The sequence below is a fragment of the Rana temporaria genome, chromosome 2 (assembly GCF_905171775.1).
Source record: "Rana temporaria chromosome 2, aRanTem1.1, whole genome shotgun sequence".
Classification (NCBI taxonomy): domain Eukaryota; kingdom Metazoa; phylum Chordata; class Amphibia; order Anura; family Ranidae; genus Rana; species Rana temporaria.
In genome coordinates, this window is record NC_053490.1 from 66,420,374 (window position 1) to 66,435,648 (window position 15,275).

Here is a 15,275-nt window from a genome sequence, read left to right on the forward strand (position 1 = left end):
AAATACGCCCCTAGCTTGGCCAACCTGTTCATGGCCAAGTGGGAGGAGGACGTCATCGATTGTCAACGTCGACCGGAGGTATTACTCTGGTCGAGGTATATCCATGACGTCCTCCTCCTTTGGGATGGCAGTGAGTCTGATCTTCTTATTTTTATGGCCCACTTGAATCAGAATACTAGGGGCATTAAATTTAATTATGAATCTAGCCAGCAGTCCATCCATTTTTTGGATCTCCAGATCACCATTGATAATGGTAGATTTGTGACATCCACCTTTTTTAAACCAACTGACCGCAACTCATACATACCTTTAGATAGTTGCCACTTGCCAGCATGGTTAAAATCCGTCCCCTTGGGTCAATTCATGCGCCTTAAACGCAATTGTTCCAACCCCCTGACGTTTGAAAAGCAGGCCTCAGTCCTTTCCAAAAGGTTTGAAGAGAAGGGGTATGACAGATCCACTCTCTCACAGGCAATGGAGAGAGCTAGAAATACTGATAGGCCAACATTATTGGCAGACAAGGTTAAAGGGCCTCGAAATTAGAGTTTTTCTTTACCCTTTATCACTACATTTTCTGCTCAACACTTCAGTGTTAAGAAGCTTATTCAGAAGCATTGGCACATTTTGACAACTGATCAGGTCTTAGCGCCATTGCTTCCGGATAGACCTAATGTGGTGTTTAGGGGTGCATCTACGATTGGGAGCCGTATTGCCCCCAGTGTACATGACCCCCCTAGGGCTACTAGGACATTCCTTTGAGAACCTAACGGGGTACTTCAGGTGTAAACGATGTCAAGTCTGCTCTTTAAATAGCTGCAAAAATAGGAAGATTTGTTCCTTCCAATCCACAGCAACTAAAAAAACTTTTGAGGTCGAACCATTTATAACCTGTTCGACCAAAGGGGTAATATACCTCATCCAGTGCCCTTGCGGTCTGCAATACATTGGCCGCACCAAAAGAGCTTTGTCAGTCAGGTTAAATGAGCACATTGCCAAAATTAGGGCAGGATTCGATAAACACTCTGTCTCTAGACATTTCGATTTAAAACATAATAGAGATCCCTCAAATACGTTGTTTGTTGGGATTGACAAATATCGCCCGCACTGGAGGGGTAGTAATCTTGTCCGTGAAATATCCAGGCAGGAAATGGCATGGATCCATAGGGTTAAAACCTACACGCCATATGGGCTGAATATCGACACAGATATTAATGCCTTTATAAACAACTCTAAGGCCCCATACTCACGAGCAAACATGTCTGCTGAAACTGGCCCGCAGGCCAGTTTCAGCAGACATGTTTGGTCGTGTGTGGGCGCGAGCGGGCCGAATTCCAGCAAACATTTGCCCGCCGGGCCTTTTCCCAGCAGACAAATATTCCTGGACTTGTTTTAAAACAGTCCGCTGGAATTCTGCCCGCTCGGACATGTACGGTCGTCAGTACAGACCTACCGTACATGTCCAGGCGCCCGCCGTCCCTCGCATGCGTCGAATGACTTCGACGCATGCGTGGAAGCATTTTAAAGGCGGGCCGCCCACGTCGCCGCGTCATTGTCGCGGCGACACCGCGTCATCGACGCGGCGACACCGCGGACACGCCCCGCGTATTGTTTACGCGCGGACTTCTGTACGATGGTGTGTACAACCATCGTACAGAAGCCCTCTGGCAGACATGTATGGTGGAAACGGTCCGACGGACCGCTTTCACCATACATGTTTGTCCGTGTGTACCCGGCCTTAGACTTACTCACTTAGTCCATATTGTACCATCACGTGTCTTTTTACTCATGTCATCTAGAAGTATATGGTTTTTCTAAATATTGTTTAAATAATGTTTTTATTAAGGTTTTTATGTTTTACACTATGGAGTAGTCTGCCCTTTACAAGCATGAGGTTCTGTGTACTTGAATGTTAACATATCAGAATCTACCTACAGGGCTCTCACTGTTGTCTAATTGCAATATGTCAGACATTAATCTGCTGTGAACAAGATATGTATCCCAGTTTATCATCTACATTGGGATGCAGCTTTTTTGATTGTTCCAGGTTCCATTTTCTCTATCATTACATTCGGGGGTTGCTGGTATTTTTAAATTCCATTTTTTATTAGTGTGGATTTTTTATGCCTACTTCGATTTTTTATATTTTTTATTATTAATTTTATGAGCACTACCCATGCTAGCTGCAAATAGATGAGTATCGCTATTGGATCACCCCGCAGCACTCATTTGTTTTGCTGTGTTCGGTCTCTTGAGCGTTCATCCAGCCTTCTCCCAACGGAGCCGTGTAATTGGTTGTAATATGACCAATTGATCGGCACGTTTGGGTTTGGTCTGTACCAAAACGAGGCTTGACTAGCATTTGCACATAGAATGCTTGTTTTCAATCTGCATTGCTACGTAGGGCTCCTCCGTATGGTCACAGCATCACGCCGCTGACGTGTCACGTGATCGCGAGTGACCACGTGACGCGGAAGTGATCCCTGCGTTCCAATAACGAATCTATTGAATGTGTTTCCCGCAGCTGGTTTTTGCTTTACGCTGCGGGATTCTACTTGTTTTATTGCACGCTGATTTGTGACTAACATATGACAACATTAACGCTATTAATAGCTTTTTTTGGCATCCGTCCCGCTAGCGCACTATCACTGGTCTTGTTTCCAGGATGAGGCTTGGTTCACCCAATCATGCGCAGGCGCGGCCGATGACGTCAGTTCCTCCCATATCAGCGTTTTTGCTAATTTAAGGGGGGTGATTCGGTGTGTTGCCCGTGCCCCAGAGGAAGCGATTTGTCGCGAAACCAGGTCGGGCGGAACGTGCATCCACATCGGTATCACCCCCCGTTGACTGCACTTATTCCACACCATTGATGGGTTGTTTGGTCTGCTTCCGGCCGGAGCTCCAACTTGACAAGCCTTTCAAACACTGCTAATCTGTAAGTGTGTTTTTGTCTTTACTTTTTAATAAAACAATTTTTTACGGATTTACACTATTGTGGCCCCCTATGTTTTTTATGTGGTATGGTCATCGTATCCTCCAACACGGGAGCGTAACAGAGATCGACATCCGGATTGTCCATACAGGCCTTTACTCTCCAAAGTTTAAATCTTCATGCTACCTGGGGTCTTCTTTTAACTAAGAGACCACCGGGAATCTGGTAAGCAGATTCATTACTCGTTTGGTGGAGGTTTTCTTCTTATCGGATTGTCACTTATCAACATGGATTTTTCTTTTCTTACTCACTGGTGAAAGGACGTTTTGCTTTTATCAAGGACTTTTTTTGATATTTTGTTATTCACTTAAATTCCACATATTACTCACGGACAATTAATTTTATTCGTTTTTGGGTATTTTCATATCAAATATTTTATTTATGCCTCCCTCTTCTGGGTCCTCCATAGTAATACATAGCTATTGACAACAGTAGTTCCAGCAGCACCTGAACAGCAATGAAGACTTTGAAGTGAATAAACTTCAAAAATAATATGCACATACAGCCTTCAGTTTCCACAATAATGAATTTGACAAACAAGTTATACCCAGCTGTTGTGTACATTTCCTAGCTTATAATACATTCCTTAGGGCAGGTCAAGCATACTTACACATTTAAACACCCATCCGTACAGTCACAGCATCCAATGAAGAGATCAGTAAAATTATTAACCGAGTATCCATGTGGCCATGGGCTCTTCCTATATGTAAACGAAGATGGTTTGGTTTTATCAATTTCATTGCAGAGTGAGACTGGCACCAGTTCCACATCTCTGCTGATATCTGCTTCTTGAGTTACAACTGGGCCCATCATGACATTTCTCTCCAGCTGAAGGAAGGTGTTGAATGAAAAATAGTCCAGAAATAAAAAGTTGCACTTTGTCTGAAAGAGGTAAGCCTGTACATCGTCAAAGTGCCGCAGCCCCTTCCCACAAGGGGCTTTGTAGACGACATCCAACGTCCTGGAAAGAAGGCTAGGCTTGGCGTGCCTCCGCTGGAACTGACACATGATGGGAAATCTGAGTGGGTTTCCTCTTTTGCTAAAGTATGGATTCACTTCAGACAGGCATGCCTCTCCACACGTATGTTCCAAAAAACGAACACACTGTGTGGTGGAAGGTAAACTTATATCATTTTCATTGGGATCTGGGATGGTCACCTCTTCTTCACTGCAGAGGAACACAACACAATGAAAAGGTCATTAAACGTTATACTCGTATTTAAGCAGACCGGGCTCAAATCTTATAGCGAGGGTTCCAATAAATGGAGGGAAGTGGTACGACATAAAATTGTAAAGATAACTTCGACAACAAATTTGGAGGACAAATTATTTGGACAGGTTGGAAATTTTCATATGAAGCTCATAAAAATCAGCTAAGCACTGTTTATATCTAAACAAAATGCATAATAGTCTAAATTCAATTCAGAGGAAAAAAAACTGTAGTAAAATAGTTATGGGTTAGCAAAACAAATTATCTTTATGTGGTCTGCATCCCTTTAAAAGTCAGGTGAATTAGGAAACAATTCAGCATGAATATTTTTTCATTACAAGGAACGTTAAAAAGACACATTTGAGAATGTAAAAATAAAAAATTATACTCACCTAGTTGGATGGAGCATCAATCCAATGCTGCATTTGTCCCCTGCCAGCTTTGCTGTAAGAAGTGAGCGATCAAACTCCGCTGATCGCTCGGTTCCCCCTCTCTGCTCTGAGAAAAGAGCCGGGATTGTCAGTCTCCGCCTCTCGCTTCCAGTGCTCACTGAAGAGCTGGGCTGTGGAGGGGGTCGAAGGGGCAGGCTATGGATCGCTGAGAGGCTGAGTCAGCTGCCGGTCCAGGCATCTGGGTGGATACTGCCTGTAAAGTTAGGATCTTTCCCCAGCCTGGAGAGTGGGTTATAGGATTTTCACAAGCATTTTAAACTAGGGCTGAAAACCATGATCAGAGTCTTACCAGGTAATAAAGATAGGAAACTGAATTACTTTAAAATATACATATGGAGTAGATGTACAAAAAGATGCGCCACAAAGACTCCCCCAAACAATCCCTTGAAAAAAACTTTCCTTCAAGGGATTGTTTGGGGGAGTCTTTGTGGCGCATCTCTTCGTACATCTACTCTATATGTATATTTTAAAGTAATTCAGTTACCTATCTTTATTACCTAGTAAGACTCTGATCATGGTTATCAGCTTCTGTAATTTGCTATATATTCTATATATGCAACAATCTATAATGATGTCCTTTTTTCTTGATTGACTTATTCCTTGTTAAATCATTTGCTATTGAATTTGTTCTTCGCAAATTAAAATGTATTATATATATATATATATATATATATATATATATATATATATATATATATATATATATATATATATATATATGTTTTTTAAGCATTTACATGAGCACTCATATTCTCTCTTTACTTGCCATGCCATTTAATCATCTCCTGAAGAAGCTCCATCCGGAGCAAAACATGTCGAGAGTACATGCTCCTTATGTACCTGTTTAGGATTAGGTAGGCTCTCTGAATATGTACTGTCTCATGTTATTATTTCAATCCTTGTAATAAAAATGTTCGACTTTTTTATCTGTTTGTAATGATCGTTTATTTGGTCATTTAATTATTTGACACCGGTAAAATCCCAAGGCCTGTGACCTCCTGCCCTTCTCTGTTTATTTCACATAGAACCCTAGTTGACAATGGCTGGCATACACTCTATATTTTGGAGAAATGTGCAGGCATAAAATTTGACTGCCCACAGACATCCTGTTTCAGCCAGTTTGCACCTAGATATTACCTACCGTGTTTCCCCCAAAAATCAGACCTACCCCAAAAATAAGACCTAGTGTAAATTTACAGGAGGGCTGCAATATAGGCCCTACCCCGAAAATAAGCCCTAGTTTAAAATGCTTGTGAAAATCCTATAACCCACTCTATTACAGTAGTATATAATGTACAATGTGTGTATTTCTGTAATATAAATGCAGGAAAGAGAGCTTGTCGGCTCACATCACTCAACCGCTCCAGGCTGGGAAAAGATCCTAACTTAACAGGCAGTATCCACCCAGATGCCTGGACCGGCAGCTGACTCAGCCTCTCAGCGAACCACTGAGAGCCAGAGCCTGCCCCTTTGACCCCCTCCACAGCCCAGCTCTTCAGTGATCACTGTAAGCGAGAGCCGGAGACTGACAATCCCAGCTCTTTGCTCAGAGCAGAGAGGGAGAACCGAGCGATCAGCGGTGTTTGATCGCTCACTTCTCACTGCAGAGCTGTAATGATTGTTTATTTGGTCATTTAATTATTTGACACCGATAAAATCACGAGGCCTGTGACCTCTTGCCCTTCTCTGTTTATTCAACATTAACTGGGATGTGGTGTCTGTATCCCTTTATGCTCACTCATACCCATATAAAAATAGGGTTCTATGTGATCAAAGAGTTCTTCCAGGGGTGGCAGGGGGTTCCTTGGGCTGGTTGACCTTCCATCTGATGCTTGCATATTTCTGGGTCCAACACCACTCAGCAGAGCTAAAAGCATGACACCAATGAACTTGTTATCTGTTTGTAAGCATGGCATTCTGACAACCACTGTAAGGGGAGCATTCTTTCCACTGATCACCAAAGAATTCATTTCAGCAGGGATTCCCTGGGACCTAAACATTATTTTAAGTGTTCCCATGGAATAAAAAGATTGAGAAAGGCTGGTGTGCACCAAGCTTTAGAGTCCTACCTTGGGCCTAAATGGCAATATTTTAATACCAAGGTTATGAAGTATCCAATCCTTATTTAAAGTAGAAATAAAGTCTTATCTTTAAAGATTGCAAGCAGACAGGCTCTTTATTGCAGAAGAGAGATACAATGTCTTCTGCAATAAAATACACCTACCCGCTCACTTGCAGTCTTCCTCGGAATGTATACTGTACTGAGCTGCACAAGCACAGTTTACATTACAACACAAATCCTGTGTGCTGGAATGACTAAACTCTTGCACATGCACAGAAGTGATGTCATCGCACACAGGCCAATGAAAACGGCTGCAGCCCGCCACCGGGAAGAAGATGAGTAGAAGATGCCAGTGAGGGATATTGGACCACTATAGGACCAAGGTTAATATTGCAGACTTCCTCTTAAACGTAATTCACACTTGCAATTCAGATATAAAGTGGGCTGATAATGCTTACCATATTTCTGGCAATTGGTCCTCATCTTTTGGCAGTTCAACGGAAGTATTTTCATCTGTATGAATAAGAACAAATAAGAATAAACTGCAATACCTCTTTGAGTTGCTATGCCGTTTTTATTCTAAAACATTTCCCCTGCTCGACTTTCCTGCAGCACTAAAATGTATATTGCAGCTCACAAGTCAACAGATGTGGTGGTCACATTCACCCCCCCCCTTTTTTTTTCCCCAACATGATCTTGGCTGCACCACTTCCTGTCCTAGGGTGACATTGGTTACTCATTTTTCTTTATCTGGAGAAGTAGCATTGTAACCCTAGGACAGGACTACAGATAACCTTTCCCTCTCATTTTTAACATGGGGGCAATCAGAGAGTACTGGTAACAATCCTAACTAATAAACAGCAGAGGCAAGAGTGTACAGGTACAGTCATGCTCGAAATTGTTGGCACCCTCAGGAATTTTTCCAGAAAATCAAGTATTTCTCACAGAAAAAAAATTGCAGTAACACATGGTTTGTTATACACATGTTAATTCCCTTTGTGTGTATTGGAACAAAACAAAAAAAAAGTGAGGAAAAAAAGCTAATTGGACATAATGTCACACAAAACTCCAAAAATGGGCTGGTCAAAATTCTTGGCACCCTTAACCCAATATTTGGTTGCACATCCATTGGAAAAAAATAACTGAAATCAGTCCCTTCCTATAACCATAAATAAGCTTCTTACACCTCTCACCCGGAATTTTGGACCACTCTTCCTTTGCAAACTGCTCCAGGTCTCTCTTATTGCAGCAATTTTAAGATCTCTCCACAGGTGTTCATGGGATTTAGATCTGGACTCATTGCTGGCCACTTTAGAACTCTCCAGCGATTTGTTGCCATCCATTTCTGGGTGCTTTTTTGACCTACGTTTGGGGTCATTGTCCTGCTGGAAGACCCAAGATCTCAGACGCAAACCCAGCTTTCTGACACTAGGCTCTACAGTGCGACCCAAAATCCTTTGGCAATCCTCAGATTTCATGCTGCCTTGCACACATTCAAGGCACCCGTTGCCAGAGGCATCAAAACAGCCCCAAAACACCATTGAGCCTTCACCATATTTCACTGTAGGTACTGTGTTCTTTTCTTTGTAGGCCTCATTCCATTTTCGGTAAACAGTAGAATGATGTGCTTTACCAAAAAGCTCTCTCTTGGTCTCATCTGTCCACAAGACGTTTTCCCAGTAGGATTTTGGCTTACTCAAGTACATTTTGGCAAACTGTAGTCTTGCTTTTTAATGTCTCTGTGTCAGCAGTGGGGTCCTCCTGGGTCTCCTGCAATAGCATTACATTTCATTTAAATGTCGATGGATAGTTGGAGCTGACACTGATGCTCCCTGAGCCTGCAGGACAGCTTGAATTTCTTTGGAACTTGTTTGGGGTTGCTTATCCACCATCCGGACTATCCTGTGTTGCAACCTTTCATCAATTTTTCTCTTCCGTCTATGCCCAGAGAGATTAGCTACAGTGCCATGGGTTGCAAACTCCTTAATATTGCGCACTGTGGACAAAAGCGAATCTAGATCTCTGGAGATGGACTTGTAACCTTGAGATTGTTGATATTTTTCCACAATTTTGGTTCTCAAGTCCTCAGACAGTTCTCTTCTCCTCTTTCTGTTGTCCATGCTTAGTGTGGCAAACACAGACACAGTGCAAAGACTAAGAGCCGATTCACACTGGGGCGACTTGCGATCCGACTTCATGTCGCCTCAAGTCGCGCTGTAGAGAAATAAAATAAAGAAAAAACTGCGCTAATATAAAAATAAGTGCCAAGCTGCTACATACAAACAAACAAAGCCAGCAAGATAATAAACAAAAATGTAGCGCTAACAAACTCAAAATTATATAGTACCAAGTGAGGTAACAACTCTCATAATATAAGAGCATAAATATAAACAATTGGCATGAATGAAAGTGACTAAAACAATGCTCAATGTAAAACAAAAAATATAAATGTATCAAAGTCTATATTATAAAGATGAGTGAACATCAGATGGAGTGATTGAAGCAGGAAAACAGGTGAGCAGCAATCCAGTGATTAAGATGCAACAGGTGTGCAAGTTGTCTGTAGAACCCCGTGAAGATCACAATCACATCAAAGTAGGAAATGGGTAAAACACGCTTACCAGATGGTGTTGGACTCTACTACCTTACAGCAAAGAGTCAGCCAGACATTGTGGTCTTTGGAAGCCGGGACCACTAGAAACCGGACTTGGATCATATGCAGGGCTGGAACTCCAATGGAATGGACAACAGGAACCAGCAGTGCTTGAATGATGTATTTGCGTCAATGCCACAGGCTCTGAATACGATCTTTGGACCATCGATCAGGAAATGCAGGCAGAGGACGTAGTTAGAGCTCCAAATGAAGCCATGGGGTGGATGATAGAAAAGGAAAAAAGAACTCCAATGGTGCAGGTCAATTAAAACCAATAGGTTTATTTATAAAAGTCATAAAAATGACAAAAATAAAAGTGATCACGTACAGGGGTAGCAATGTGGGGTGCTCAAAGGCAATACCCGACGCGTTTCAGCTCAGTAAGCCTTCAACAGGGGCATAAAGATGCACCCCCACATTGCTTGCTTAAATACACATAGTGGTTACAAGGCCCTCCCCCAACAGGGTGGTGCCAAGAGACAGGATATGATGTAACAAGTATGCATTGTAACAAACATATAAATAAATAAAAAACACAATAAATCTCCAATCTAATATGCATAAAATACCGATATCACATGCAGCACATACAGTAAATCTCAACATAATGCATATATCATATTAGTCGGAGCTAATATTCTGCAACACTTTATAGTTCAGCAAGAGACAGCATGACCTATACTGTGACACCAAACAGGAAATTCTCTAATTAGTGTCTATGGGGACACTGCACCATCGCGGTATATTGTGAATGATTCACAATCGATGAAGCACCACGATAGAGCTTTACAGACTGCCACCTATATATGGTAATCCTCATACTGGAAACTATAAAGTTCCCCATAGGTGAATTCACAAATGAAGACAATGCATACTATGACATGATGTAACTTTGAATGATATGCAACATTTTAAAAATCAGCCGAACCAAACATAGCTCATAGTTGTGTCACCAGACAGGGAAACTTCCTGAATGTTATGTATGGGGACACTGCACTACCATGTTGCGTTATGGCCTTTATATAATCGATATAGTGTAAAAACGGGCCGTCAGCAACCTGTCATCAGTGGGTGACAGTGCTGATATATGGAATTAAAGTCCCCCATGGATGGATGAATAAATGGGGAACAACCCCGCAATAACTCAGATCGGTGCAGCGCTGGTACATACAAACCGCGCAAGCACCAATCAGACGAGGCGGGGGCGTGGCCAGGAGCCGCGCCGGCCAATCAGCAGATGCCTCCCGATAGCCTATCAGACGTGGGAAAATACACGTACCAATAGGGCATCAGGGGGCGTGCCTTGTAGTCATAGTGTCCGACAGAGAGCTAGGGACCTAGCCATGCCGACCGGAGGGTGGGTGTACATCACGCAGCCGCGGCCTCCAAACGGCGTAAGCAGTGGGGCCGACAGCATGTGGCGTGACGAATCACCGCCAACCAATCAGAGGGGCCATGATAGATCACACAAACTCACAAGCTGTAGCAGCCCAGGGCTGTCACACACACCCAGTGAGCAGACTCACAACAAGACTCCAAAACGGAGTCATATATGCCAAGTGCTGAAAAAATCAGACACTTAGATATATGTCTCTAAATTAGGGTGGGATATCGACCAATAGGGCATGTAGAAAAATACTATGAGTAAATTCCCATATAGAACGGGAAGTGTCAGAAAGATTTTTTACATACAATACAAAGGTGGCCTCGAATGTCCCGCCCAGACTGGGACAGCGCAGGCCACCAAATGACTCAGTGTTAAATCAGAAGACTAATGAGAGTAATCTTTACGGCGGAGAAGCAACATGGATAAAAAGTTATCAACCACATTGAGTCTGCACTAGTAAATGTTGAAAATGAATAGACCTGAACCTAACAAAAATCTAAAAATATAAAAATATATATGAAATTCTCTCCATGAATCCATAGCAGATGGAAATACACATGGAAAAGAGTATGAAATATAACACATATGGGGTATAAAGAATATATAAGGAATATCAAAAAATATTCAAAAAATATTATTATATAAAGTGGATACAAGAACTCAAAGTGCTCACCCCTGGTTGATGTAACAATTGACGTCCCATTCGACGTTCATACCATATGGGGTATAGCACCTGAGCTCGTGTATCCAAAAAGTCTCAAGTCTTGAGACACCCCTGATTCTGGAATCACCTCTCCAATGGGGAACGAATCTATCAATCACCTGAAACAATGATCCCTTGGGATCAGAGTGATGGTGTTCGAGATAGTGCCGTGACACCGTATGTTTGGGACAACCCTTTTTAATCTTTGCTATATGCTCATTAACCCTGATAGAAAAATTCCTTATAGTCCGTCCCACATATTGGGATTTGCAAGGACATGTTATGAGATAAACAATATAGCTTGTAAAGCAAGTTGTAAACTGCTTCATTGTATATATACGACCTGTCACTGTTGAAGAGAATGAATCCATTTTACGTCTGACTATAGTATTAGTGACACAAACGTTGCAAGAACGGCATGGATAAAATCCATTGGCCTCGGGAAAGAAAGATACCTTTTTTGGGGGATCAATAGTGTTAGGGGCTATGTCACTTTGAACCGAGCGGGCACCCCTGAAAATGATGCCAGCTCTGTTCGGTAGTGATGGCCCCAAAATCCTGTCATTAAGAAGAACTTTCCAGTGGCGATTTAAGATTTTACTAATCTCATTATGTTGAATGGAATAACTGGTGAAAAAGGACCACTTAAAACTCTCCTGTTTGGCCACCTTGGGTTTAACCTGTAAAAGGGAAGCCCTGTCCGTGGCAGAAACAGAATTAATGGCATCATCCACCAGTGCAGGTCGATACCCTTTGTCAAGAAATCTAGTTTTTAACATATCATTCTGAAGATAGAAGTCACTGTCCCTGGTGCAATTCCTCCTAAGGCGGAGGAACTGGCTCCCTGGGACAGATTCTAACCATCTCTGGTGATGACAGCTATCGACCGGAATGTATCCATTCCGGTCGGTAGGTTTAAAATACGTCTTGAATTCCAATCTGTCATGGGTGGTGGTGATCTCCAGATCCAGGAAATGAATTGAAGTGGGACTGGCCTCATAAGACAATACGATCCCCCGGTCGTTATCATTCAGCTGGATCATAAAAGCATCTAGAGATTCCCTATCACCCTTCCAGAGGAAGAGGACGTCGTCTATATACCTGGCCCATAAGAGAAGCTCAGGTCTCCTGAAAGCATAGACGACGTCCTCTTCCCACTGGGCCATGAATAAATTGGCTAGGCTGGGGGCATATTTAGCCCCCATCGCCACGCCCCTAATTTGAGAATAGAAAACCCCTTGGAACCAAAAATAATTGTGCTTAGTAGCAAATAACAGAAGTTCCATAATAAAATTTCTCTGCAGAATAGAAAGCAGGGAGTTTCTAGTCAAAAAAGACTCGACAGCAGCCAACCCCAAATGATGTGGTATGCATGTGTACAATGCTGCCACATCAGCAGTGACCAATAGGATGTCACCCTGATGTCGAATCTTTTCCAATAGTCTGATCGTGTCTCCTGTGTCTTTAAGATACGAGGGAACTAGCTTTACTAGAGGTTGGAGATAGTGGTCTATATATTTTCCTATTCTCGAAGTCACAGAATCGATCCCACTGACGATGGGTCGTCCAGGGGGATTGGTCGGATTCTTATGAACCTTCGGCAGGTAATATATAATGGGGACTTTCGGAGCCAATGGTACCAAAAAATCCAATTCTTTCTTATTGAGGATATTTAAAGAAGAACCCTCCTTGACAATATCTACCAAAAGTTTCTTATATTTGGTAGTGGGGTCATTAGGCAAGATGGCGTAAGTTGTCCTATCTTCACAGTATAAGTCATGCTGTCTCTTGCTGAACTATAAAGTGTTGCAGAATATTAGCTCCGACTAATATGATATATGCATTATGTTGAGATTTACTGTATGTGCTGCATGTGATATCGGTATTTTATGCATATTAGATTGGAGATTTATTGTGTTTTTTATTTATTTATATGTTTGTTACAATGCATACTTGTTACATCATATCCTGTCTCTTGGCACCACCCTGTTGGGGGAGGGCCTTGTAACCACTATGTGTATTTAAGCAAGCAATGTGGGGGTGCATCTTTATGCCCCTGTTGAAGGCTTACTGAGCCGAAACGCGTCGGGTATTGCCTTTGAGCACCCCACATTGCTACCCCTGTACGTGATCACTTTTATTTTTGTCATTTTTATGACTTTTATAAATAAACCTATTGGTTTTAATTGACCTGCACCATTGGAGTTCTTTTTTCCTTTTCTATCATCCACCCCATGGCTTCATTTGGAGCTCTAACTACGTCCTCTGCCTGCATTTCCTGATCGATGGTCCAAAGATCGTATTCAGAGCCTGTGGCATTGACGCAAATACATCATTCAAGCACTGCTGGTTCCTGTTGTCCATTCCATTGGAGTTCCAGCCCTGCATATGATCCAAGTCCGGTTTCTAGTGGTCCCGGCTTCCAAAGACCACAATGTCTGGCTGACTCTTTGCTGTAAGGTAGTAGAGTCCAACACCATCTGGTAAGCGTGTTTTACCCATTTCATACTTTGATGTGATTGTGATCTTCACGGGGTTCTACAGACAACTTGCACACCTGTTGCATCTTAATCACTGGATTGCAGCTCACCTGTTTTCCTGCTTCAATCACTCCATCTGATGTTCACTCATCTTTATAATATAGACTTTGATACATTTATATTTTTTGTTTTACATTGAGCATTGTTTTAGTCACTTTCATTCATGCCAATTGTTTATATTTATGCTCTTATATTATGAGAGTTGTTACCTCACTTGGTACTATATAATTTTGAGTTTGTTAGCGCTACATTTTTGTTTATTATCGCGCTGTAGAGAAAAACAATGGAAGTGAATGGGAGCAGTGTTAATACACACGACTCAAGGCGATCCGACTTCAGAAAAGGTTCCTGTACTACTTCAATCCGACTTGTAGGCGATTTGTACCCATTGATTTCAATGGAAGTCGCCTCAGAAGTCGGATCACTGTCTTAACTGAAGCGACTTTCCAGGAAGATAACATACATTTCTCAGGCAAACCTCTCCTGCCCCCCTCCCTCCCCTCCCTCTCCCAGAGCTGATTGTTGTTTTATTGGCCACTGGAAAGTCTCCTGTTCTAGAGACGACTTCAAGTCGTGTTGTAAATCGCCCCAGATCGCCCTGTGGTTCATGTTCAAGTCGTGTTGGAGTCGCCTCTGAAAGTCGCGCTGGAAGTCGTGTCGCCCTAGTGTGAACCGACTCTTAGTGAACTTCTCTCCTTTTTATCTGCTTTCAGGTGTGATTTTTATATTGCCCACACCTGTTACTTGCCCCAGGTGAGTTTAAAGGCGCATCACATGCTTGAAACATTTTTATTTATCCACAATTTTGAAAGGGTGCCAAGAATTTTGACCAGCCCATTTTTGGAGTTGTGTGTGACATTATGTCCAATTTGCTTTTTTTTCTCCTTTTTTTTGTTTTGTTCCAATACACACACAAAGGGAATTAACATGTGTATAGCAAAACATGTGTTACTGCAATACTTTTCTGTGAGAAATACTTGATGTTCTGGAAAAATTCCTGGGGTGCCTACAATTTCGAGCATGACTAAGTACGAGTTCACCCGATAAGCAGAATAGGTAATGTTTTTGCACTTATTGAACAGAAGTAACAAAGAGCTTTTAATATACAGTATTATTTAACAGACCAAAAGAAAGAATATAAAAGAAGTCGTTCATTGTTGGGGTTTACATACACTTCAAATACCAAGTGGGACAGTACTTGGTCTTATGGGGCAATTCACTATAAACACAGTGGTTTAAAAGAAAGAAAAAATCAAGTTAAAAAATGTGCCTGTGCTGT

The 15,275-nt window shown here is 42.1% G+C and overlaps 1 protein-coding gene across 2 annotated transcripts in view; it reads right to left on the reverse strand.

Annotated features, from left to right (window-relative positions):
• Window positions 1-15,275, reverse strand: part of LOC120929097 (histone-lysine N-methyltransferase SETDB2-like) — a 93,209-nt gene that overhangs the window by 51,615 nt on the left and 26,319 nt on the right. For both annotated transcript variants that reach the window (XM_040340312.1, XM_040340313.1), the window contains exons 5-6: window positions 7,172-7,226; window positions 3,600-4,157 (exon numbers count right to left, since the gene is read on the reverse strand). In XM_040340312.1, coding sequence (XP_040196246.1) covers window positions 3,600-4,157; window positions 7,172-7,226 — 613 coding nt within the window. The remainder of the gene's footprint in view (window positions 1-3,599; window positions 4,158-7,171; window positions 7,227-15,275) is intronic.